The sequence below is a fragment of the Mastomys coucha genome, unplaced genomic scaffold (genome assembly GCF_008632895.1).
Source record: "Mastomys coucha isolate ucsf_1 unplaced genomic scaffold, UCSF_Mcou_1 pScaffold6, whole genome shotgun sequence".
In the NCBI taxonomy this organism is placed as follows: domain Eukaryota; kingdom Metazoa; phylum Chordata; class Mammalia; order Rodentia; family Muridae; genus Mastomys; species Mastomys coucha.
Window position 1 is genome coordinate 90,076,137 of NW_022196912.1, and position 24,468 is coordinate 90,100,604.

General features: G+C 39.2%; 1 protein-coding gene and 1 long non-coding RNA gene across 2 annotated transcripts in view; one reads left to right on the top strand and one right to left on the bottom strand.

The window, feature by feature from the left end:
• Nucleotides 1–24,468, bottom strand: part of Kcnh5 (potassium voltage-gated channel subfamily H member 5) — a 289,555-nt gene that overhangs the window by 195,257 nt on the left and 69,830 nt on the right. Inside the window, exon 7 of the mRNA XM_031356245.1 lies at nt 2,985–3,411. Within this exon, the coding sequence (XP_031212105.1) occupies nt 2,985–3,411 (427 nt within the window). The remainder of the gene's footprint in view (nt 1–2,984; nt 3,412–24,468) is intronic.
• Nucleotides 3,272–4,180, top strand: LOC116080029. Its single transcript, XR_004114286.1, has 2 exons — nt 3,272–3,330; nt 3,752–4,180. It is a non-coding gene; the product is annotated as an uncharacterized LOC116080029 (long non-coding RNA).

The window sequence follows — 24,468 nt, forward strand, 5'->3', positions numbered from 1 at the left end:
TTTTTTGTTTTTTGGAGGGGAAACTGGGAATGGAGAAATTCGCATATAAATAAAGAAAAAAAAAAAGATGTTCTTCAACAGATGAACAGTTAAAACAGTGGTGGTCCATACCACAAAATGCAACTTGGAAGAAAACTATTGGTAAATTCCATTCCCATTTATCTCAAAGGCATAATTGGAGCTCAAAAGGCAACTTTCAAAGTTTTTCTTTTACATGGTTACACTTTTATTACATCTTAAAATCACAAGATCATAAAGAGGTAGAGTAGATTATTGGTTTGAAAAGACTGGGGAGGGTAGGGGGAGGGCTGTAATGGCATTGAGGAGGGCTTTGTGGTGTTAAGACAGTTACAAACCTTTTTCTTTGTTTTGTTTGGTTTTGAGTGGTTGTATCAATTACTTTCCTATTGCAGTAATAAAACACTATGAGCAAAGCATCACATGGAAGAAATGGGCTCATGGTTCCAGAAGCTTAGAGTCCACAGTGGTGAAGCAGAAGCATAGTAGTAGGAGCAAGCAACTGAAGGGTCATATTTTGAACCACAGGTAGGAAGCAAGGAGAACTAGGTAGAAACGGAACAAGTTTTGAACTCTCAAAGGCCACCTACAGTGACACACTTCCTCCAACATGGCCATATCTCCTCAACTTCCCACTATCAATTGGGGACTAAGTGTTCCAACGCCCAAGACTACAGGGGACATCTCATTCAAGCCACCACCACAGTGCTGCAGAAAAGAAGGATCAGGATCTTTCCTGCTATGCAACCACACACTACACTGACCTCCATCCACAACTCCCAATTCTGTATCTTCCCTGCAATGACAATTACAAGAATCAACACCTGAGGCAAAAACATATACTGTAAATTCTGAAACTGTATTCCAGGAATAAAAGAAGGTAATCAAGACAGAGTGAATAGAGCCCTTCTTTGCACAACCACTGCAATTTCTAGTCCATGTGGAATTTCCTCAAAAAGGTTACCCAATTCTAGATTATATCAGGTAACATGTTAAAAGCATCGTAGTGCTAAATTCTACATGGGAAAGAACATTTTCTTTATCACATTATTGCCCAAATATCTTTTTGATATGAGTACCCATTAAATTAATCACTGTAGATCTCTCTGTGTATAGAATATGCCTCCTAAGGGCCTTAGAAGAGACACCACCAGCATTATAATCCTTTATCTTACTGAAGCCCTAATCCATACTCAGAACTTGGGTGTTCTTGTCTCTGTGGCTGAATACAGAATGACTAAAGTAGGGAACTAAACACTTGCTAACACTGGTGTTCCAGTCCTTAGCTTCAGGCTACTCCACTAGGCTGCTCTCAGGGACTTGGCAACAGCTTACATCATCACCTGCCTCCTGCCTCCAAGTGCACCAGGTGTGGGTTGCCCATAAAAGGACTGCCTGCCATTCCAGCTCCCTCTCTCTGTTCCCATATTTTCTCTCTCTGTTCTGACATTCTCCCTTTCCCCTTTTCTGTCCTTGTCTGCCTCCCTACCTCATCTCGACCCTCATGGCTCTACTCTCATCTGTCTGTCTGTCTGTCTACATGTATATTTGTCTGCCTCTACCCTTCTCCAGGCCCTCACTCCTTTCCCTTCCTCCAGTAAAACTCCTTTATAGCAGATTTATTGCATAGCATAATTACTTAGGGGCATACCTTGCCATGAGCCTGCCAGATACCTCCTTGCCACATTATATTTCATAATACCAGTAGTTTCTAGAAACTCTGAGGCATGAATGTCTTGACTAGTGGTTCTCAACCTGTGGGTCACAAGCCCCACAGGGTTCACAGATCAGATATTTTGTATATCAGATATTTACATCACAATTCAGAACAATAGCAAATTGTATGTTGGGGGTCACTACAACATAAGGAATTGTAGTAAAGGGAGACAGCATTAGGAAGATTGAGAACCATTGGCCTAGACCCTGAATCTTTTTCATGACTGCTCACATCTAAAGCTCTAGAATTTGGAGCCTCAAAAAAGGAGGAGAAGAAGAAAGCTTACACTAAATTACTACACAAAACACCAGCAATAATGACTTCAAGGCTTATAAAACAGATTAATGCCAATCACATCTTCAGCACAATCTTGAAGCTACCCTGGGTGTCTGAACTAGGCTTCGGTGAGTCATCTAGGTCAGCTTAAAGGTGGACGTGCCTGAACACTTTCCTTCGAGACATTTTAAAACAGCATCTAAGGTTTGAACATCTTTCATGTCTGGAACTCTGCTGTCATTCAGTCAGAATGTGGGGGCAGAGCACATGGTCTTTACTCTTTGAAAGGGCATTCTTCTTTCAAAAACATTGCCAAGTCACTGTAGTCAGGCACGCACACTGAGTCTTAGACTCTGTCACTGCTACAAGCTTTCAGTTCACCAACCCTTTCATTCTTTGTCACAAACTCAACTGACTACAGTGCTTGTCAAAAGACCACATTTACAAACTTCTCTTTGCTAGCTTCATTATAAAAAATAAAATAAAATAAAAAGAGAATACATCAAACTGTATCCTGAAGTCCACTTTAATTCAGAAATTTAGCTATTGACTAAAATATTTTCTAACTTATGGTCTTATATCACATCCCATCTGCTTTTTTAGGAATCCAACTGCTAACAAAACCTACAGAATGTGCCAGACACCTCCTGTCTAGATACCAGAGCTAGTTCCTTCTCCAGAGCTGCCAGGTACAACATCATGCATGGAATCAAATCGCAGATTTCCCAGTCTGAGTTTTCTATCACTCCCCACACACAGTTTTTCATGTGCTAAGGCATCCCAAAGAGTAAAATACATTCCTTGCATTTTTATTTCCTAGGGCTGAATCAAAAGTAAACCAATTGCAAATGATTTCAATTAAAACCTTTCTTAAAAGAAAGATAGTTTCAATCCAGTCAGAGTTCAGAGGCAGGAAAAAAAAAACTGTAAAGACTGAAGTTGTTTTTAATAGAGAAAGAAAAAAGATACTTACAGCCGACCATCATCATGGCCACTGAGAACATCTTCTCCACATCTGTGGTCGGAGCTATGTTTCCAAATCCTATGGTTGTAAGGCTCGTCATGGTGAAGTAGAGGGAGGACACGTACAGGGAGTCCTTGCTGGGTCCTCCTTCCCAGATCCCTGCACTGGTATTGTAGCGATATGGAGTCCCAATGCTCAAGGCCAACTGGTAGAGCCAGCTGTCTATTTGAATGGTGTTGGTGACTTCATCAATGACCTCATAGTCTCCAATGCTGTACCAGATGCAAGCCAGCCAGTGGGCAACCAGTCCAAACACACATACCAAGAGCACAAGAACCGCCGCTCCATATTCCAGGTAATGGTCCAATTTCCTAGCAACACGGCCCAGGCGTAAAAGGCGCACCACCTTCAAAGAGCTGAAGAGACTGCTGATTCCCTGTACAAATGAAAAAATGAAATGGTAATAGGAAACAATATAATGGGCTGCTTTTATAAGTTTGATCACCCAATCATATACCAAAAACATACAGATTCTAAGCAAACAAGAAAAAGCAACAATGATAAATATTTTTCTTTAAAATACAAGTTACATCCCACCCAGGAACGGAATAGTTTTGAAATTTACTAGCTGAAACATCTCCATTAGCTAAGAACTGTTCAGTCTAAGAGAAGTATAATTTTCAAATGTGTTCTGCACAGGGTACCGAGGTGGTAAATCTGGGCCCTTTCTTTCTTTTTGTTATTAAAATTTCCATTTATTCCTTACTTTATAATAGGTAAAAACTGGAAACCTTCTGAATAAGGAAACCCCATCTGACTAGCAAGGAAACAATAAGCACTTCAGTGCATATGGGGGCAAGAAGCAAAGATCGTCCTTATTCCTTCTGTGTCCTGAACCACCTAGATGAACAGAGCTAAACCTAGAGTTGGTACAAAGACTCCAAATTCCCATCATTCTCTAGTTACACTCCTACAGAAGTCATCCGAAGGAAGAGCAGCAAGACATTTGCATTTTTGTTGATGAACTTATCAAGGTCAAGAAAGAGCTCCTAGTCAGTTTTCTGGAAGCATATGAGAGGTTACCTGGGGAGTAGGGTGAAGGGATGAAGGAGCAAGAAAATGTATCCCTTAGGTTGCAAAACAGAGGAATATTAAAGCAATGAGCTGGGGTGCTCTCACCTGCAAATAAAGTGAAGGCCACAACATCCTTGTGTAAATTCTGTTTCCCAGATGGCAGGTAAAGTATCCATCCTAACCTACTCTGACCAATAGAAGGACTGACTGACAGGGTGGAACAGATATGACATCAACAAGATTTGATGAACAGAAGGGTGAAATTCTTGATATTTAAAGCAATAAAAAAAGTTTCAAAATTCATCTGCTCTATTATATGTTTTATATGCTTATTGTCATGGATATTTTGAAGAGAAAGAAAAACCAGAACACAAGATGCAGAGGCAACTGGAGACATGAGAAGTGGCAGGCCATTCTGGCAAGGTTTCATCCCCACCTGGCTCTTTTTAGGCTTCAATGTCACTTACCAGCTCTCAGATGCCAAGTCATAAAATAAATTCCCTTCCACTTGAACAGTTAAAAATAAGACGCTGAACCTTAAGTAGTTAAAAGGCATAGAAGTGAGACTCGGGAGACAACTCAGCCTATAAAGTGCATGCTACTCGAGTATGGAAAACCTGAACTTAATGCTTGGAGACCCTGTAAAAGGAGTCAGGCATGATGACATATGCTTGTATTCCCAGCACCAGGGAGGCAGAAACAGGAGGATCCAGTCTCTGGTAGGAGACCCTGTCTCAAAAATAATAAGTAAAATAAATAAAATGGAATAAAATAAAATAAAAATAAGGTAGATAGTGTTTGCAGAGGAGCAGTTCCTTCACACATACACAAACATGTACATATGAACACATGAGAGAAAGAAAGAAGAAAGGAAGGAAGGGAGGGAGGGAAGGGAAGAAGGAAGGAGGGAGGGAAAGGGAAAGAAAAGAGAAAAGAAGGGAGGGACAGAGGAAGGGAGAGAGGGAGGATGGATAAAATTAAGACAAATAGGCATTATACAGTGACATCAATGTTATATAAAGTAAGAAGATTCAAGACAACTCTGAAATACTCAACTATGGTGATGTATAATTGTAAAGAAGAAGGAAAATAAGGGTTTGCAGAGCTCTTCTGGATGCTGGTGTTCTATGTTGAGTGCTGGGGACATTGAGATAAATATGTCTTACCTCTGCTTTAAAGGAATTCATAATTGAAATGCATGAAAACTCAAGAGTTCAGTTTTTTAAAAGTTAAATGCTGCTGTGGATGCTGTTTTCTAGGTATCTTAAATTTATGAAAAATGGTGGGACTTCTCTTTAAATGCTGCATAGAAAAGAGCTATTTCCGCTTGCATTCTTCTCCATTAGAAACAGAAGGAAAACCAGAGGAGATATCATTGCCCTCATTTGAACTAAAAAGTTGCCAGAAGTCCTAGGTAAAATGCACAAATTAGAAGCTACTAGAATTGGAGTCCCAAAGAAAGAGGGAATTTATTCAAAAGGAACCAGGCCAGCCTGATCACAACAACCTGAGAGGCCACTTATTCAAAAGCTTGTTTCCCACAGCCTGGCCCAACTTAAGTAATACATGGGCTTTGTGAGCTTAGATTTGGTTCCATGACCACCTTCTTCTTTTTAACTAATTTTCAACTAATTCCCCAACTGACACACTTTGCAAAATAATCTTCCAAGACTACCTTTCACATTTCTCTCATGGTCTGGGATTCCCATCATGCATGCCTCTAGCCCTTTTAAGCTTTCATTGGTCTTATGAATAGAAAATGATGATCCCCAACACCTCTTTCCAGAACACTCAAAAGAAATCACATTTGAGTTTCTCGAACAAGAGGCAAATGCCTGCTATCGATTTCCATGTGACTGCCCCGTGGATTCCAAAGAATGGCAGGACACAGGGATGCTTCACTTCTCCCAAGTCCATTTTTAACCCCTTTTCCTGTAATGCACATCACTGCTACCAACCAGGTCTATGAGTCTCCATTCTTTCCTCTTTCTGAAAGATCAAGCCCTGGGCTGCTCATCACTCAAAGCGCCCAAGAGCAACACTTACCAGGCTACAAATTTATCAAAATGTTTCTTTCTTTTTGCTCCTATGGCCATACCTTGGCCCTGGTTCCACGTTTTGTTCTGTGTTAGTCTTTGTAGCTATATTTGTTACACTTCTGTGGTGCAAACAATCACTTCTCACTTCCTACAAGTCCCAAATCACACACTACAAGCTACCAGCATAGGATCTTTAAAACTTACGTCAGTCTAATTATGTCCCCTTATGACCTCAAGTCATTTTCTTTTATGTTTATTTACCTTTTTATTGGATATTTTCTTTATTTAAATTTCAAATGTTATACCTATTCCTCCTTTCCCCTCTGAAAATTCCCTATCCTCTCCACCCTCCCCCTGTTCATCAACCCACTCACTCCCACTTCCTGGCTCTGGCATTCCCCTACACTGAAGCATAGAGCCTTCACAGGACCTAGGACCTCTCTTCACACTGATGACCAACAAGCCCATCCTCTGCTACATAGGCGGCTGGAGCCATTAGTCCCACCATGTGTACTCTTTGGTTGGTAGTTTAGTCCCTGGGAGCTCTGAGGGTACTGGTTAGTTCATATTGTTGTTCCTCCTATGGGGCTGCAAACCCCTTCAGCTCCTTGGGTCCTTTCTTTAGCTCCTTCATTGGTGACCCTGTGCTCAGTCCAGTGGATGGTTGTAAGCCTCTACTTCTGCATTAGTTGGGCACTGGCAGAGCCTCTCAGGAGAGAGCTGTATCAGGCTGCTGTCAGCCAGCACTTGCTGGCATCCACAATAGTGTCTGGGTTTGGTGGTTGTATATGGGATGGAGCCCCAGGTGGGGCAGTCTCTGGGTAGCCTTTCCTTCAGTCTCTGCTTGACACTTTGTCTCTGTAACTCCTCCCATGGATATTTTGATCCCCATTCTAAGAAGGACAGAAGTATCCACACTTTGGTCTTCCTTCTTCTTGAGTTTCATGTGGTACATGAACTATATTTTAGGTATTCTGAGCTTCTGAACTAATGTCCACTTATTGGTGAGTGCACACCATGTATGTTCTTTCTAATTGGGCTACCTCACTCAGAATGATATTTTCTAGTTCCATCCCTTTGCCTATGAATTTCATGAATTCATTGTTTTTAATATCTGAGTAATACTCCATTGTATCACTGTACCACATTTTCTGTATCCATTCCTCTGTTGAGGGACATCTGGGTTCTTTCCAGCTTCTGCCTATTATAAACAAGGCTGCTATAAATATAGTGGAGTATATGTGCTTATTACATGTTGGCATCCACAATGGTATTTGTGGTACATTTACACAATGGAGTACTACTCAGCTATTAAAAACAATGAATTTATGAAATTCCTAGGGAAATGGATGGATTTGGAGAATATCATCCTGAGTGAGGCAATCCAGTCACAAAGAACACACATGGTATGCACTCACTGATAAGTGGTTATTAGCCCAGAAGCTTGGAATACCCAAGATACAATCCACAAACCACAAGAAACTCAAGAAGAAGGAAGACCAAAGTGTAGATACTTCAATCCTTCTTAGAAGGGGGAACAAAATATCCATGGAAGGAGTTGCAGAGACAAAGTATAGAGCAGAGACTGAAGGAAGGACAATCCAGAGACTGCCTAACTTAGGAATCCTTCCTATATATAATCATCAATTCTTGATCTTAGAATATAAGCTATTTGTGTTTTGTTTAGGAAATTTTACGCTGTGCCTATGTGCTCGAGGCTCTTCCCCAGTTTCTTTTCTATTAGTTCCAGTGTATCTTGTTTTATGTGGAGGTCCTTGATCCACTTGGACTTGAGCTTTGTACAAGGAGATAGGAATGGATTGATTTGCATTCTTCTACATGCTAACCGCCAGTGGAGACAGCACCATTTGTTGAAAATGCTGTCTTTTGTCCACTGGATGGTTTTAGCTCCTTTGTCAAAGATCAAGTGACCACAGGTATGTGGGTTCATTTCTGAGCCTTCAATTCTATTCCATTAATCTACCTGCCTGTCTCTGTACCAGTACCATGCAATTTTTTTCACTATTGCTCTGTAATACAGCTTGAGGTCAGAGATGGTGATTTCCCCAGAAGTTCTTTTATTGTTGAGAATAGTTTTCGCTATCCTAGGTTTTTTGTTATTCAAAATGTATTTGGAAATTGCTCTAACTCTATGAAGAATTGAGTTGGAATTTTGATGGGATTGCATTGAATCTGTAAATTGCTTTCAGCAAGATGGCCATGTTTACTATATTAATCCTGCTACTCCATGAGCATGGGAGATCTTTCCATCTTCTGAGATCTTCTTTGATTTCTTCAGAGACTTGAAGCTATTGTAATACAGATCTTTCACTTGCATAGTTAAAAATCACACCAAGGTATTTATATTATTTGTGGCTATTGTGAAGGATTTTGTTTCCCTAATTTCTTTCTCTGTCTGCTTATCCTTTGTGTAGAGGAAGGCCACTGATTTGTTTGAGTTAATTTTATATTCAGCTATTTTGCTGAAGTTGATTATCAGGTTTAGGTGTTCTCTGGTGGAATTTTTGGGGTCACTTAAGTATCCTATCATATCACTTGCAAATAGTGATATTTTGACTTCTTCCTTTCCAATTTATATCCCTTTGATCTCCTTTTGTTGTCTAATTGCTTGGCTAGGACTTCGAGTACTATATTGACTAGGTAGGGAGAGAGTGGGCAGCCTTGTCTAGTCCCTGATTTCAGTGGGATTGCTTCAAGTTTCTCTCCATTTATTTTGATGTTGGCTATTGGTTTGCTGTATATTGCTCTTACTATGGGCCTTGAATTCCTGATCTTTCTAAGACTTTTATCATGAAAAGCGGTGTTGGATTTTGTCAAATGCTTAAGCCATTTTCTCCTAGCTTACTATCCATAAGATTAAATATTACTTTTGTATTATAACATTGTGAACCCTTGTTGACCTTGTTCTAATCTACCCCAGCTACTCCTCTCTGTGATTGCCAGGCTACTGCAGGAACTGCTCACCACAGTGAAAACAATCCCAGCCTGCTCTGTACTACATTGCAACTTGGTCATTCCTGCTACTTAACTAATCCTTTCTTCCCATTCTCTTGATGGCTGGGATCTTGCATCATGGCAAAGATTCTCTCCTCCATTCTCATCACTGTTTTGATCTCTGCTTCTCTCCCCACTAAGAACTGGGTCTTTAGCTTTGTGTTATTATACACGTTTTGCACATCTCTAGTAAAGCAATTATCACAATCATACTTTATTTCAAATCTGTTTCCATGCATGACATGCCAGGAAACTAGAAACTCCTTGAGCAGTGTATCTAGTGTCAGCTACCAATCTGGCAGTTGAAACTACATTAAGTAGTCCTTAAATGAAGAAGTAACTTTAAGATCAGGCAAATGTGGGTGCTTTGGTTATAGCTAGCAAACTGACTTGGCAGCATAATGTGGAAAAGAAACAATTATTGTAACTTTACATTGCATGAATAGAGTTCAGAAAATGAATAGGAAAGAGAAATTCTCACTATGTCTACACTGACCAGGCCATGCATTCAAAGGACACAGGAATCACCAGAGAACTGCAGAGAAAGAACTAAAACCCATAGACTTTGGGAAATGGGGAAGAAACTGAAGAAATGGAGAATGGACAGGACACAGCTATATTCCCATACACAGACCATGAGCGAGGGTGAGCTCATTCTGTGGAAACCTAACCTGAGCAGCATGGCTCATGGTTGGACTGATATGCATGAACAGGTGTACCAAAGACATCAACAGCCATGGCCATGACTCTGTGCAGTCAGCCTAGCAAAAAGTTGGATCATTCACTGTTGCTTCAAAAATGTAGTCTACGTGATAATAAATACCATGGATTTGCCACATGCCAGGTTCTGTTCTCCAGGTCTTCCTTATGTGAATTTATTTATTCTCAGAAACAACTCTCTGTGATACAGATCATGAAAACATGGTCCAGAAAAGTTCTGTCATTTCAAAAGTTCAAATAGCTACCAAAGAAGGATTTAAGAGTAAACATGAGCAATCTGGCTTCAGATGCTTTACTCATTTGAAACTCAGTCTGCAGAGAGCAAGCACTTCACTAACCTGCAAACTTATTCATAGGAAGGTCATTCCCTATAGGAAAGAATAAAGATAACATGTCTAAGCTCCCTTGGCAGGATTCAGTCACAGCAAAAGTAACAGAGGATGGTCTATGGAGGTACATAGTTCCTGGACATGTGGCACATCATCTCATTTTACAGTAGTGGGATTCTGGCTTTCATTGCTCCTCCCTGGAGAGCAGAGAGGCTTCCAGGTCACAGTGAGCAAGCAATGTGAGCATCGCCCAGGCTCAAGGTTCTTAACTCATTCTTCATAACAACCATGTGCTTTGCACTTTTCTGGTCTGTACCCCATCACATCTCACAAAGTCTCATCAATATAAATCTTGCTAAACTCCTAAACTGAGCACATCCTCTGAGGTCTCATCAGTGTACACAATTAAGCATACTCTCTTCTGCTGGGCTTTGATAACCACATGGCCATTTTTGTCTACACTCTGGGTCATTTCCCATTATTCTTGTACATAGCAATAGTGCATCAGAGCTTTCCGCTACCAAAGTCATGCCAAACCTCACCTTTGAACTTGCCTTCAGTGTTCAATTTATTGTTGTTTTATCTAATCAGAAACTGTTATCCAAAGTTAATAGATAAATAACTAAATTGGCTTTGTTCAGAAATTCTCCTCCACTATTTTGTATCAAAATGAATCTCATGTTCTCATTACAAACAAATACTTAGAATGACCTAAAGCCAAATGTCTATCCATGTAGAATGGATAAGGGATACTATCTTCATTCAATAGAATACTATCTAAAATTAAACTAGAATTATATCTAGTGCATCAGACCTTTCCGCTACCTAATTAATAGAAATAAGTGTAAAAATGTCATATCAAGCAAAATCAAATCACACAAGAGTGTATACAATACTATTCTATGAGTGTGGAGTTCAAAAAAGAAAATAAATTACCCTATGGGTTTAGAAGGAAAGAGATGAGCTTTCATTGTTGAGGATGGGGTAGTGATGAGGAGTTTGCCTTGTGAAGTTCCATGAATTTTTTGCCTATGTTGATGTGTGTCTCTTAAAATCAGAATACCCCATGGTCTTGCCTGTGATGTTAAATTATCACCAGGTGCAGGTTCTGATGAGTGATTCCTTGCTCTTCCTATTACTAGAGAACAGGATTAACCAAAGTCTGTATCTAAAACAGGATTTTCTGATCTTGTGGTTCATTCCTATGACCTTCACAACGGGCCACAAATTGGATTTAATTCACCGGTAACTTTCTTTTCACTCCTCTGATAATACTGGATGCTTTTACAGATATATCTTCAAAAGCATCTCTCTTATTCTACCCATTCTTTTAACAACAATTTCTTGATTCTCTAGTTTCCACCAGTGCTCTGTGTTCTTTCATTTTCTGCTTCATTTCTCTCCAGACTTTGCAGGCCCTTTGTGCCCTTCTCTGCACCCCATGGCTTTCTGCCTTACTCTAACCTCTGAGATCTCACAGCATGAATCCCTGGGGCTCTTCCGGTGGAAAGAAATATCAACCACAGCAAATGTGTAATAGAACACAGCAGGGTTAATGGGTGGACTCTCAGGCTTCTCATCTCCTTCCCCTTCCTTGCCAATTTTCTTCCTTGACAAGGCCCCCCAGGGCACAGGAGAGCAAGGAACATCCAAGAGTAATATAAATCCCATGCTATAAGCTCTATCCTTGGTTTGTGCGTTGCCACATTAAGAAGTCCTATCAGTGATAAAGCCATCTAAAACACTCATCAGTCCATTCAGTTATTAACTATAGTAGACATGGAACTCAGCCAATATTCCTTCCTGTTTTCTTCCCTTCCTTGTTGTGTAAACATAAGGAGAATAATCAAAGGACTTGCCTCTCTGAGGGTCCCGTGACAACTAACAGAATGCAAAAGAGCAGATATCAAAGCACAGTATCCTGCGGCATGGCTTTTCACTTACACCTTGCCATCTTGCAACACAGAATTTTGTGACAGACCAATATTTTTTTATTTCAGACCACAGCTGAGATTATGTCTCCTTTTATTGTATCAGATTCCCTCTTCAAAGTAATTCATAACCCTCCCATTAAGAGATAGGATTTATTTCAGAGCCCTCACGTCTGAGCCAGCCCTTCTGGCTTGCTTTGCCCAGCAGAATGTGATATGAATGATTCTGTGTCAGTTCCAAACCTAGGCCACAAATCCCTTGCACAGCTCTACTTGCGTTCTTAGAAGCCCTCCATGGGAAGAAGACCAAACAAGCTTTTGGAAGAGAAGAGGCAACAGAAGCCGCCCTTTGCATCATCCGCTCCAGTGAACCCAGCAGCCAGCTACTTATAGATGGGTGAAGTTGACTGAAATAAGCCCAAAGCAACCCAAATCAGACTATTCAATTAAACCCCAGACTTGTCAGTTATAAGTAAAAAATGCCAGGCTTGAAAATATAAATATCTATCTGACACAATAGATTTAAACCAAAATAACCAAGTAGGTAAGACATGGGGTTGCAAATTAAAAGAATATTTAATATGTAATTGTTAGGTATTGTTTGTCTATTACATTATAAAGTATGTCCTGTCATACTTTACATGGATTCATAGCAATAAATTCTCCATAACAGGGAACACAAAGGTATGTCTGGATATATCTTTAAAATAATCTGAAATCCAATCTTAACTTAAAAATCTCATCATTACTTTAAGTGATACCAATGCAAACAGTTCATTCAATAAAACATAATAAAAGATCATCTGCCAACTTAACTGCAAGAACTTTCCCACTTCTCGGATACCCATGCCTATGGACACAATCTGAAATGCACCACATCAGACTCAATAACCTTGAATTCAACAACCCTTTCATCAGACCACAGCCTACTCTCAGCAGATACTTTCCCCAATCTCTCAATCCCTAGAAATCTTCCTCTTATTGCACAGCACGGTAATGGCTGGGTTTGTGTGTCAACTTGACACAAGTTAGAGTCATCAGAGAGGAAGGAGCCTCCATTGAGAAAATGCCTCCATGAAATCCAGCTGTAAGGCGTTTTCCCAATTAGAGATTAACAGGAAAGGGTCCAGACCATGGTGTTTGTGGCATCCATCCCTGGGCTGGTGGTCCTGGGTTCTATAAGAAAGCAGGCTGGGCAAACCAGGGGAAGCAAGCCAGTAAACGGCATCCCTCCATGGCCTCTGCATGAGCTCCTGTTTCCAGGTTTCAGCCCTGCTTGAGTTCCTGTCCGATTCTCAGTAAAAATGATAACATACCTCTTCTCTGTCTTAAAGATGTTTTCTGATTTAAAAAATCAGACACCAAGAAGTATCCATGACATCTTTTGTTAACATCCCTCACTCCTAATCTACCTTAAATGGTGTTGGTTTTAACCCCTAAGAGTCCCTTCTCCATCTTCACTGTTACCACAGTACGAGCCTCTCTCTTCTATAACTACAAGATGCTTCAAGGCATTTATTTACATGCATTCAGTCTGTTATGAACATTACAAAAAAAGAACTTTCATCGTCAAAATGACTGCCAACTCATCATCATTGCTTTTAATCATTCCAAGCTTTGTTCAGCTTTGCACATACATAATCTAGCCCATGCTTATCACTCCAACCTCAGTCTACACCACTCTTCTGTCCCCTCACCACCTTGCTTCCTATCCTTTAACTATACCAGCTCCCTCAAACTCAAGGACTATGTGTTTTCCATTTGCTCTAGAAGAGATGTTCTGTGATCCTTTCGTGTCCCTGTCTATTAAGACGTTACAGCTCAGCACAGAAAACTATCTTTTCCTCAGAGATTCCTCTCCTTTCCTATCTAGACCAAGTCATTTCCAAGGTAACTATATAATTTCATCATTATATTTGTATTTGTGGTTGTCTGGACCCATCATATTTTATCCATTCTTTTATTCACAGGACATCCTGTAGTATTTTGACACATAGTAGGCACCCCAATACTTGTCAAAAATAGTACACTAATAAGAGAATAAAATAATAAGTATATGTCTCTCATAATAGTTTCTAACTCCTCCAGCATTGATACTGTAATACATAATTAATAGATATTTAATTTTCACAGGTAGACTATATTAGACAAATGGATAAAAATCACAAAACAATAAGCTCTGTTTTATAAGTACTGGGCTCTTGTTCTAAATAGATTTTATACATGAGTGACTATATTGTTCATTTCCATTTCCTTTTGCAGAGTGCAATTTGAAGACTGAGAGAAAATTGCAAACTACATTTGTTATGTGAACCTCTAACCCAGATAACAAATTCTATTGCCTCCTTTCTATTCAGAACTTTCTTCTCTGACTCATGCTACCAAGAGCTCCATAGGGAAATACTCCTAATTACTCCAAGCATTAGCAACATCCTTCAGTAGGGGATCTGAATTTAAATGACTTGTGCGTGTCACCTGCTTTAGCCAGTTTGTATTCTTACTGAATTAAAATGATTTGCATAGATAGATAGGTGGGTAGATAGATGATAGATAGATAGATAGATAGATAGATAGATAGATAGATAGATAGATAGATACACACAACAGGTTAAAAAGGGGGATACTTCCATTTAGCACCAATAATTTAATAATTTTTTAATGTTTTCCATTACGGAAGAGACCTTCTTTAAATAACCTTTGGTTCAACAGCAAATATCAGGTCTGATCAAAATATGCAACATACAAAGAGGTATGTTAACTAAAATATCTGCTTTCTCCAAAAATTATATTTACAATCAAAGTTGGAGGACACTTGGAATTCCTCCTTGTATAAATTTTATAGTCTTTATAGTCAAATCTAAACTTCATAGCACAACCTGCTTTCTCCCCCCTCCCCAGTCTCAATCTGTAGCTGCCTCCTGCTCTCTGTGCTCTGTTCAACAGAGAATTTCTTTGCTTCCTTCAAAAATGCCTTATTCTCTTTTTCCTAGGGGATCTTCAAGCCCACTGTTTAGAATGATGTCTCTAGCCTACCAACTGCTTCTTTCCCCTGACAAACTCCTACTTATCTTTCAGGTTTGACCTTAAGTACCATTGCTTGAGAGACCTCTCGTAGCTATTACTTTCTTCAAAGAACCTGGGACTCTTGCTTTATAGCACTGATAATTAGTCCAAGAAATGCTGGCAGAATGAAGTAACAGACAATGAAATTTGAAACAGAAAAATGCTGAAGCAATTGCAATTAGCTATGTAAACAGATGAGAAGGGGAGACAAGAAGTATGTGTGCCTATGAGTTTTTATCCACTTGACACAAACTAGAATTATCAGGAAAGAGAGAGCCTCAAATAAGGATTTGCCTCCATTGAGTTGCCCTGTAGTCTAGTCTGTAAGGCATTTTTGTGATTGACAAGAGATGGTTCAGACCAGGTGGAAGGAAGCATCTCTGGCCAGGCGACCCTGGGTTGCATAAGAAAGCAAGCTGAGCAAGCCACGGACAGCAAATGAGTAAATGGCTTTCTACCATGGTTCCTACCTTGGTGCCTACTTGAGTTCATGCCCTGACTTGACTGTGGCATGAAAGCATAAAGCACATACATCCTTTTATCTCAGTTTGCTTTGGGTCAGTGTTTTACTTCAGCGATGGAGAAAAAAAACTAGGACAGTGTATGACCCAGAGTTTTCCAGAGAAACAGAACCAATAGGAGACCAACAGATAGAAGTAGAAATAGAGACAGTATAAAGAGGGAAAAAATACAGATGTCTAAGGTATCACATCAATCACTAGCGATGTAGACAGCCATAAAGAGATCCCTGTTTATACCTGTGTTAAGAAAGAGGTTTGAGAAATCAGCTCACATGATTATAAGGGTTTCCCAGTCCCAGATGTTAGTATCTATAAAGTGAAGGTCCAGGAGAACCAACAGCATAATTGAATCCAAGTCTGAGGATTAAGAATCCAAGATGCTTTATTTGTCCCCATCTCTGAGCAAGACAAAAATGGATGAAAGACCCAATCAAGTGATAAAACAGAAGAGAACAAAGAGGACAAAGAAGAGGAAGGAGAAGGAAGAGGAGGAGGAAGAGGAAAAGGTAGAAGGGGGAGGAGGGAGGGGAAGGATACGGAAGAAGGGAGGAAGATGGAAAAAAGAGGTTTTTTCCATCTTTGTTCCATTTGAGTTCTTAATTTACTGCAAGAAACCCTTCCACCTAGGGGAAGGTGAATTCCTCTATCAAATACACTAATGCAAATGACCATCTTATCTATCTAGAGCTACAAAAACAACAACAGCAACAATAACAAAACAAACAAACTTAATGTTCCAGGGAATAGAGAGAAGAGGAAAAACTTGAGGACAACACTGAGTGAGTCAGACTAATAATGGAACAGTTGAGTGAGGATCTTCAAATCCTAACCAGAGCTAAAGCTTTGGAGTGAGCAGCCATGTTTTCTAAAGCAATTTTCTAATAATTTTATTGACAATATATGTTCATGTATTTGTATGGGCTATAATTAAAATTATATCAATGTCAAACAAGACAAATAAATGTGGTCAGAAAGTAACTCCAAGTTTATTTGAGCCCATTCCGATCCCAACTTCTCCCTATTCAACCCCATCAGTCTAATCATTAGCCAACATCAAGGTGTTAGACCTGCCCACCTCACATCAGAATTGTCATTTTGATCTAATACCATATTTTACTGTCTAAGTTACCATTGTTCTTTTTTCTGTGCTCTAAAACAATGTCATCCTTATATTTAAACTGCCTATCACTTAAAGTCACATGAATATCTTTTAACAGCTACATTTAACCATAACATACTTTCCTATGTGCTTCAACTTCTAAGCACTCAAGTCATTAACTATATAATACATACTGTTTAAATTTTTCATTTTGTTCACTGTGTTTTTCTCTCACCAGAATATAAACTAACCAAAATAGCCTTAATTAGATTTTAATCTTTAGACAGGCTTCATCTCAATTCCAAGCCCCTGACTTCCCTTTCTTTAGAGCATTTGCCATTGAAAATGTCCAGTGAAAAATTATTTCTATAGCCCTTTAAGATGTAAATTCTTTAACCTCTTACCAGTTTTGTAAACCACAAACTATTTGATCAGGGGTTTGAGGAATATTTCTCAAGACAAACTCGTAAAAAAAAGACAGTCCTTTCTATTATGCAGACCCTAATCCCAGCTCTGATAAGCATCCTGAAAAAACACAAAATAAAATTCGTATCTGTGCCCACAGTACTGACCAATATACCAATTCAACCCACAAGCACAGGTGTCCTAATCCCATTGACCAACCTTCCCAGGATTTGTCTCAACGAATTGACTTCATTCTCCTACCTCCATTGCAGCAATCTCTAACAGTCCTGAAGAGAGAATTCTTCCTTCTTATTAGCAATGTCTGATACAATTTCTCTTAACTATTTCTATGAAGACAAGAGGATTTGCAAGCTCACCCACTGTAAGATCCCCATCACTTAGAGTAAAAGGGAACTTATTATATAATTGGGAACATGTTGATGAATGAAATAAAGGAGAGGTGCTTTTCTTTTTGCACTTAAAGTGTGATTTCAATAGAAAAATAAATAAATCCTCCTTGGGTCATGCTTATATATTTCTAAACGTAGCATAACATCTCTGAAGTCAGCTTAAAAAATTATTATTCATTAAACATACCAGAAACATGATCAATGTGAGTGGTATAAACCTATCATCTATGCTAACATTGATATTGTATATCTCCTAAAACAATCAGTTTTGCCAATATAGACAATGTTGTCCTTAATTATACATATTGCTATTAATTTTAATTTCTAGATTTTAATACTGAATATGAAATACAATAGATTCTAAAATTTAATCAGATACATTGGATATATAGTTTAGTTACTCTAAAAACTTGTAATTATAAGAAAATAATGTTGCCCAGGCCCTGATAATTTATACCTCCTCAATAACAGTGTTAGGAACAATGGCAGATGGAGGGCTCACAAGCCCCACCCCTAGAGGGAAGCTACCAACAGTAAACGGTTTCTGGAGGAAGGAGAATTGCTTCTTCAAGGGTGTGACTCTTAGTAGGCTGACTGCACTACAGTTGATGACATCACAGCTGTGAATATAAGAGTATTACAAACTGGATTCCTTGGATTACTAAAATAAAATATAATTTTAAAAAGAGGAGGTGAGAGGAGGTATGAGGTTGATCTCAAAAGAGTTAGGGGAGGAGTAAATGGTAAATACAATTAAAATGCATTGTGTGCAATTCTCAAATAATTGATAAAAATACTATTTTGAGTGACTGGAACAATTATAACAACTATAAAGCCAAACAAAAGTCTTAGAGGAAGGCCATTCAAAACTTAATATAATTCCATATGCAACAATAAGAGTATCTGAAGAGAGCTAATGTTTAATTGGCACACAGAACTAAACACCAACACATACTGTCTTGGATCAGGCATGACAGCACATAGCTGCATTCCCAGAACCCAGAAGCTTGAGAGAAGAGGATTATTAAACCCAGGCCAAGATAGGAAGCACAGTGACTCTCAACTAGTCTAAAATACATAGTCAGTTCAAAGTTAGCTTGAGCTACATAAAGAGACCCAGGAATGAAGGGAAGAAGAATCAGGAGAAAGAGAGAGAATGAGAAGGAAGGAGGAAAGAAAAATGGAGTGAGAGAAAGGAGGAAGAGAGCAAAGGGGAGAAGAAGATAGATATCCCCCCTAAAAGAACACAAAATAAAATGAGTATCTGTGCCCACAGTACTGACCAATATACCAATTCAACCCACAAGACTGCCAGAGTTACCATCTGACTCAAAGTGTGCAAATAGCAATTACTGCTCATTGGTAAAACAAGTTAGGAAGCCGTCCAAGTCTCTTCTGCAGGGGTTGACCTCATAGTAATCCGTGGAATCTGTCCTTGTGCCCCATCTTCCCACAACAGACAAGTCATACATGAGAAAGGAACGCTAGAGTTACCTTGACTTAAAGCCACGAGATTTGAAACTGCCCTCCCCCAAGTATTCCATTTGACACATAACTGAATTTATGTCTGCCTCCATTAGCATGGCTTTACCCTCTACCTCTATACCTATGAAAGTGACCCTATCTTCCAAGAATTTCCTGCTCCAAATTCTTGTTTTCCTGTTATTGCACATTTCCAAAGACACATAGCTCATCAGGAGAGAGGATCAGCAGACAGCTTGTTCTCGTAAGATCCTTTCATCTCTTTGATTCAAAACTCACATCTTGGAACTGTGTATATCTCAGCAGTAGAGCTCATGCTCGGCATGCACAAAGCCTGAAATCATTCGCTGTGGCCAAAAATAAATAATCATCCTCGCTTTGCTGCCACCACTAATGCTCAGCCGTTGCATCATCTCTTTAAGCTTACCCAACTTAGCAGAGCGCCACAACCTGCCCCAGCTTAGAAACTCAAAGCCTGCAGCACATCTGCACTCAATAGTTCTCTCCTTGTTTCTCCTCTCCTAGTGACACAGCCCAAACTTCATTAGGTAAGGTTCTCCCTTACCTTTGGTCAACTAATAAAGTCAACTCTGCTTTGTCTTCTTGGCAGGTTGGGTTAGCGATTTGGGAGCATGCAAGTAGGGAAAGCCTCAGGACTGGCTAGCTTATAAAACCCGATACCTTTAATAGCAATAGCTCCATGTAGGTATCTCACAGGGATGTATCCGAGTTGCACCATTCATGGAATGCCCTTTACACTTTGACAACCTCATCTGGGTATGTATAGTTGATTGGAAGTTTCTTGTAATTCAAATACAAATACTGACCCCTCTTTATTATTATTTATTTACTTATTTCCATCCCAAATGCAGCCCCCTCCTGGTCCCCCTCAAAGTTCTTCCCCCCATCCCCTCTTTGCCTCAGAGAGAATGACACCCCCAGGGGATCCCCTACCCTGGAACATCACGTCTCTACAGGATTAGGCACATCCTCTTCCACTGAGGCTAGAGAAGACAACCCTCTGATACATATGTGCTGGGACCAGCCCATGTATGCTCTTTGTTGGTAGCTCAGTCTCTGGGAGCTCACCAGGCTGTCCCTTCTTTTTACCCTCTTTTTCGCTTCCGAGGAACACAGATGAATTTCCTTCATTGATCCCTAGAGTGACAAAGGTTTACCAAAGTCAAAGTCTCATGAAGAAAGGAAAGTGGTTTATTCACTCTTCACAAACATATGATAAACAAACCTTTCTCTTTTTTTCTTTTTGAGGCATGATCTCACTGTGCAACTGACTTCCCTGGAGCTCCTTGTGGAGAGCAAGCTTTCCTCAAACTCAGAGATATGCTTGTCTACCCTCCCCACACCTCTTCCTCCTTCTGCTCCTCCAGCTCCTCCTTCTCCTACTGTGCCTCTCAGAAGTACTAGGATTAAATTTGTGTACCACCATGGCCAGCTTAAACAAAACGTTTTAAAGATGAAGACAGCAATGAAAGCAATGAACATATTCCTGTGGGTTGCTGTACTTTATGGGAGAGAAGCAGCAGCATAGAATTAAGTGAAGGTACGTAGTTCTGTCCTTAGAGGAAAAGACTCTCAAGCATGGAGATGAGTGCTGCACAAAAGATAAGAACAACTTCTACACAACCATGTGCACAGTTAAGGTGCAATTTCCACACACAGCATGTAGAGAGCCATGTATTCCAGCTCTCCCTTATTTTAGAATCATGCCCCAGAGCTCAAAGGCAGGAAGCATTCATCATGAATGAACATCAGAAGAGACAAAAGTGTCTTCTTATGTAAGCAGAAAAATCAAATAAAGGCGCCTTGTTACTTGTTATTTCCTATTCTCTCTGAGCTAATTCTCTCAGCAGACCGACCACTTTGTCTCAGTGGAAAACTCATGCAAAATAATACAAGCCTGCAAAATTGTTCAATTTTAGATATAAGAAGAATGTTGATGAGTAAATTTGTGTATTACCCAACCAGTAAACACAAGGACTAAAGCCATATGCACCACATTGCAGTTTGGACCCCAAGGCTGACACTACCCTTCAAACCTTTTCTTCCCTTTGAGTTTCACTCTGACCCATCTTTTATCACTAAGATTGATTGTTTAGAAGTCATTTTGTTCTCAAACTAGAGTTTGGGAGCTTTTCCATTCTGAGACTGTATCATGATCACCTTTTACTAGATGCCCTGCAATGCTTTGCATGCTCAGTAGGAAGTCCCACCTACACCCCAAAGTAATCAATCACCAAACACACATGAAGGGAAGGCAGATCTGGCCAATCAAACTGGAACATTTCCTGCATCTGAGGATAAGCTTATGCATAGGATGGAACTGATCAGAGATGAGAGCTAAGCACAGTGTCCAAAAGACAAGGAATCCTTTTTTATCTGTGAGACTTTCCTCCTGGCCCTTCACTTCTATTGGTAACAAGAAATGAATAATCCAAGCAAACATGATAAACTATAAAACCTAAGCAGAACAGAAACAATGTAGAAATTGAATGGCGGGTTAGGTAGGAATTGAAAATCAAGGTGTTCAGTTAGAAAGAGTCTCTACCTTAGGCAATCAAGGTCTGTCTTGTATACCTTCAGAAGCTAGAAAAGTGCCTAACCCTTTGATGTTTAAAGTTCTTTGTACAGTTTCAATTCTTCACAGAAATGAAAGGTCAAAGTGGGAGAACCATTAATTCATGACTCATCAAAATATAAATATAAAATATAAATCATTATTGGAACATTTATGGTTGGTAAAAGCAGCAGAAAGGAAGCAATGTGGATGACAACAGGATTAAACGGGACTAGAAATCAATATCTAGAGTAATCTCTCAATACTGGAAAATTAGCATATTTGGAAATATCATCTATGCCAAAGGAAAATTTTAAAGAGGAATTAAGCCTATTTTGAGGTATCTGAGAATGAAAAAAACATCCTAAAACCATGTGTGGAGCATGGTGCTACTCAGAGAAAAGTGAACATGTTTTAACAGAAGAAATGCCAGTTTTCCAAACTGTCACCTTGGCTAAAAATGCAAGAGCAAATTAAGTCACAAATAGAGTAAAGGATATATATTTTTTAATTAGACAGGAAAACCATGTACTTGAAAACAAGAAAGTCAATATAATCAGTAAGTCCCAACAATGGTTTTTTGAAAGATCAAAATAGTAAGTTTCTAACCCAATGAGAAGAAAGAGAAAGAAAGTGAGAGAAGAGAGGGAGAGATAAGGGGAAGGAGACACAATTGAGGTAACACCAAATTTACAAATTTAAAGTCTCAAAAATGTTCAAAATATATCTAGAAAAATATTATGTATAACTCTATGGCAATTAACAATAACGTTAAGATGAGAAAATTTTTTGAATGATACCATCTGTTAAAACCCACATAAGAAGTAGACCATCTAAATAGAAATATATCTATTAAATACAATTAATGAATAAGAAGAACCTCTAAATTGAGAAGTCAGCATGCCTAGACGGGCTCAGCACTGAATTCTCTCAGACATTCAGGAAAGAAACTCTTCCACCTCTCTACAACATCAAGAAGATAAGAACAGAGAGAATCCTTCAGAATACTCCTGGCACATCGTAAGATTAGCGTTCCACTGACAAAAAACTAACAAGATTATAGGAAAACTATAGACTAATGTCTCTTGTGGATATAAATGTAGAGCCCTAAACAATACACTAGGAAATTCGATCTAACGTATAAAATGAAATATTCACTGTGACTAAGTAGAATCATGTCAAGATTGCAAAGCTGATTCAAAATTGGAAAGCCAAACAACATATTAAAGAAAGGGGATTTGCATGATCATATCAATGAGTGTAGAAAACGCCTGTGACAAAATCAGTAAACTAGGAATATTTACATGGCTTCAATTAAAAATGACTATCTGAGAAAGCCTTACAACGAATATCATACCCAACAGTGAAAAACTAGAAATGTTTTCACTAAGATCAGGAACAAAGTAGGTATGCCTTTCTCTCTCTAGGCTTTTGTGTGATGTCATAATAGAAACACCAACTAACTCACTAAGACAAGAAAAGGGGGAAAACAGTACATTTTTTTGAGAAGTAGGGGAAATAAAGTTAATATCAAATAGCTAATTATACCCCTGACCACCATATGTCCCTAACTCTAGCACTCACAAAGCAGAGACAAAGAATCTCTGTTTGCAACAAGATGGCTAGCTAGACTAGTCAAAGAAGCTTCAGAGCTAAACCAAGAGAGGGGACTTTTCTTCCAAATATAAGGTGGAAATAAGTAGAGAATGACACGCAATGACAACCTCTAGCTGCCACACACATGCTCACACACAAGCACACACATATGCATGCATGCTTGCATGTACATGTATGCCTGCACATTTGTGAACCTGCATAAACAGGTGCACACAAAAAGGATAGAAAAAAATGAAGATATATTTCATGTTATGATAATAACACTCAGTATAACATTCATACTAATTCTTTCTTATTTGAGCTATCAATACAGCATTTCAATTAACATTACAGCAATTTTTTTAGTGGATATAAACAAAATAATTCTGAAATCTATTTGGAGACGTAAAACAAAATATTAAGCATACTTTTGAAAAAAAAGAACAAAGTCAATGGATAGAGTGATGCTACCTCATTATAAGGCTTCCTGTAAAGTTACAGCAATCAAGAGAGTATAGGATTGGCAAAAGACTAGACAAACAGATGAATACAGCAGGACATGCAACCTAGAAATACATAACACATAACCCAGGTGCAACAAAGAAACAAAGAAACAAAGTAGAACATTGTAACAACGTTTTCAACAAATGGTAGTAGAGCAAGAACAACAGGCATATTCATATGCAAAGTCAAAAAGAAAGCACTTGGTTATAGTCAACAAAAAACAGAAAATGTAAAGCTTGGCGGGGGCTGGGGGCAGGATAACATAGATGTCTCAGTCCATTTTCTGTTGCTAACACAATATAATACACTGATTATTTTATAGAAAAAGATTATTTGAGTTTGTGCTTCTAGTCCACGGTTAAGGGGACATAGCTTGTGAAGTCTGTCTTGCAAGGCATCACCAGGCAAAGGGCAGGAAACATGAGAGACCTATCCAAGGAGGCGCTGATTACAGGCTATGACTTCTTAAGGATGAACATAGAAATGGTGCCATCCATTGGGAAATAGCAGAAAGGGCTGAGCACCTCTCAGAATTTTGGATAGCTTTGTCTGCTACAAAACTCATGTTAAAGTATATTCCTCAATGCATCAATGTTGAGAGATACCTAAGGGGAAGCATTTAATCCCTGAGTGCTCCACCTCATGAATAATTAAAGTCACATATGTAAGTCAGTGTCTCCCGCCTTCTGCCACGTGAGACACTGCAGTAAGACCCTCACTACCCCTATGC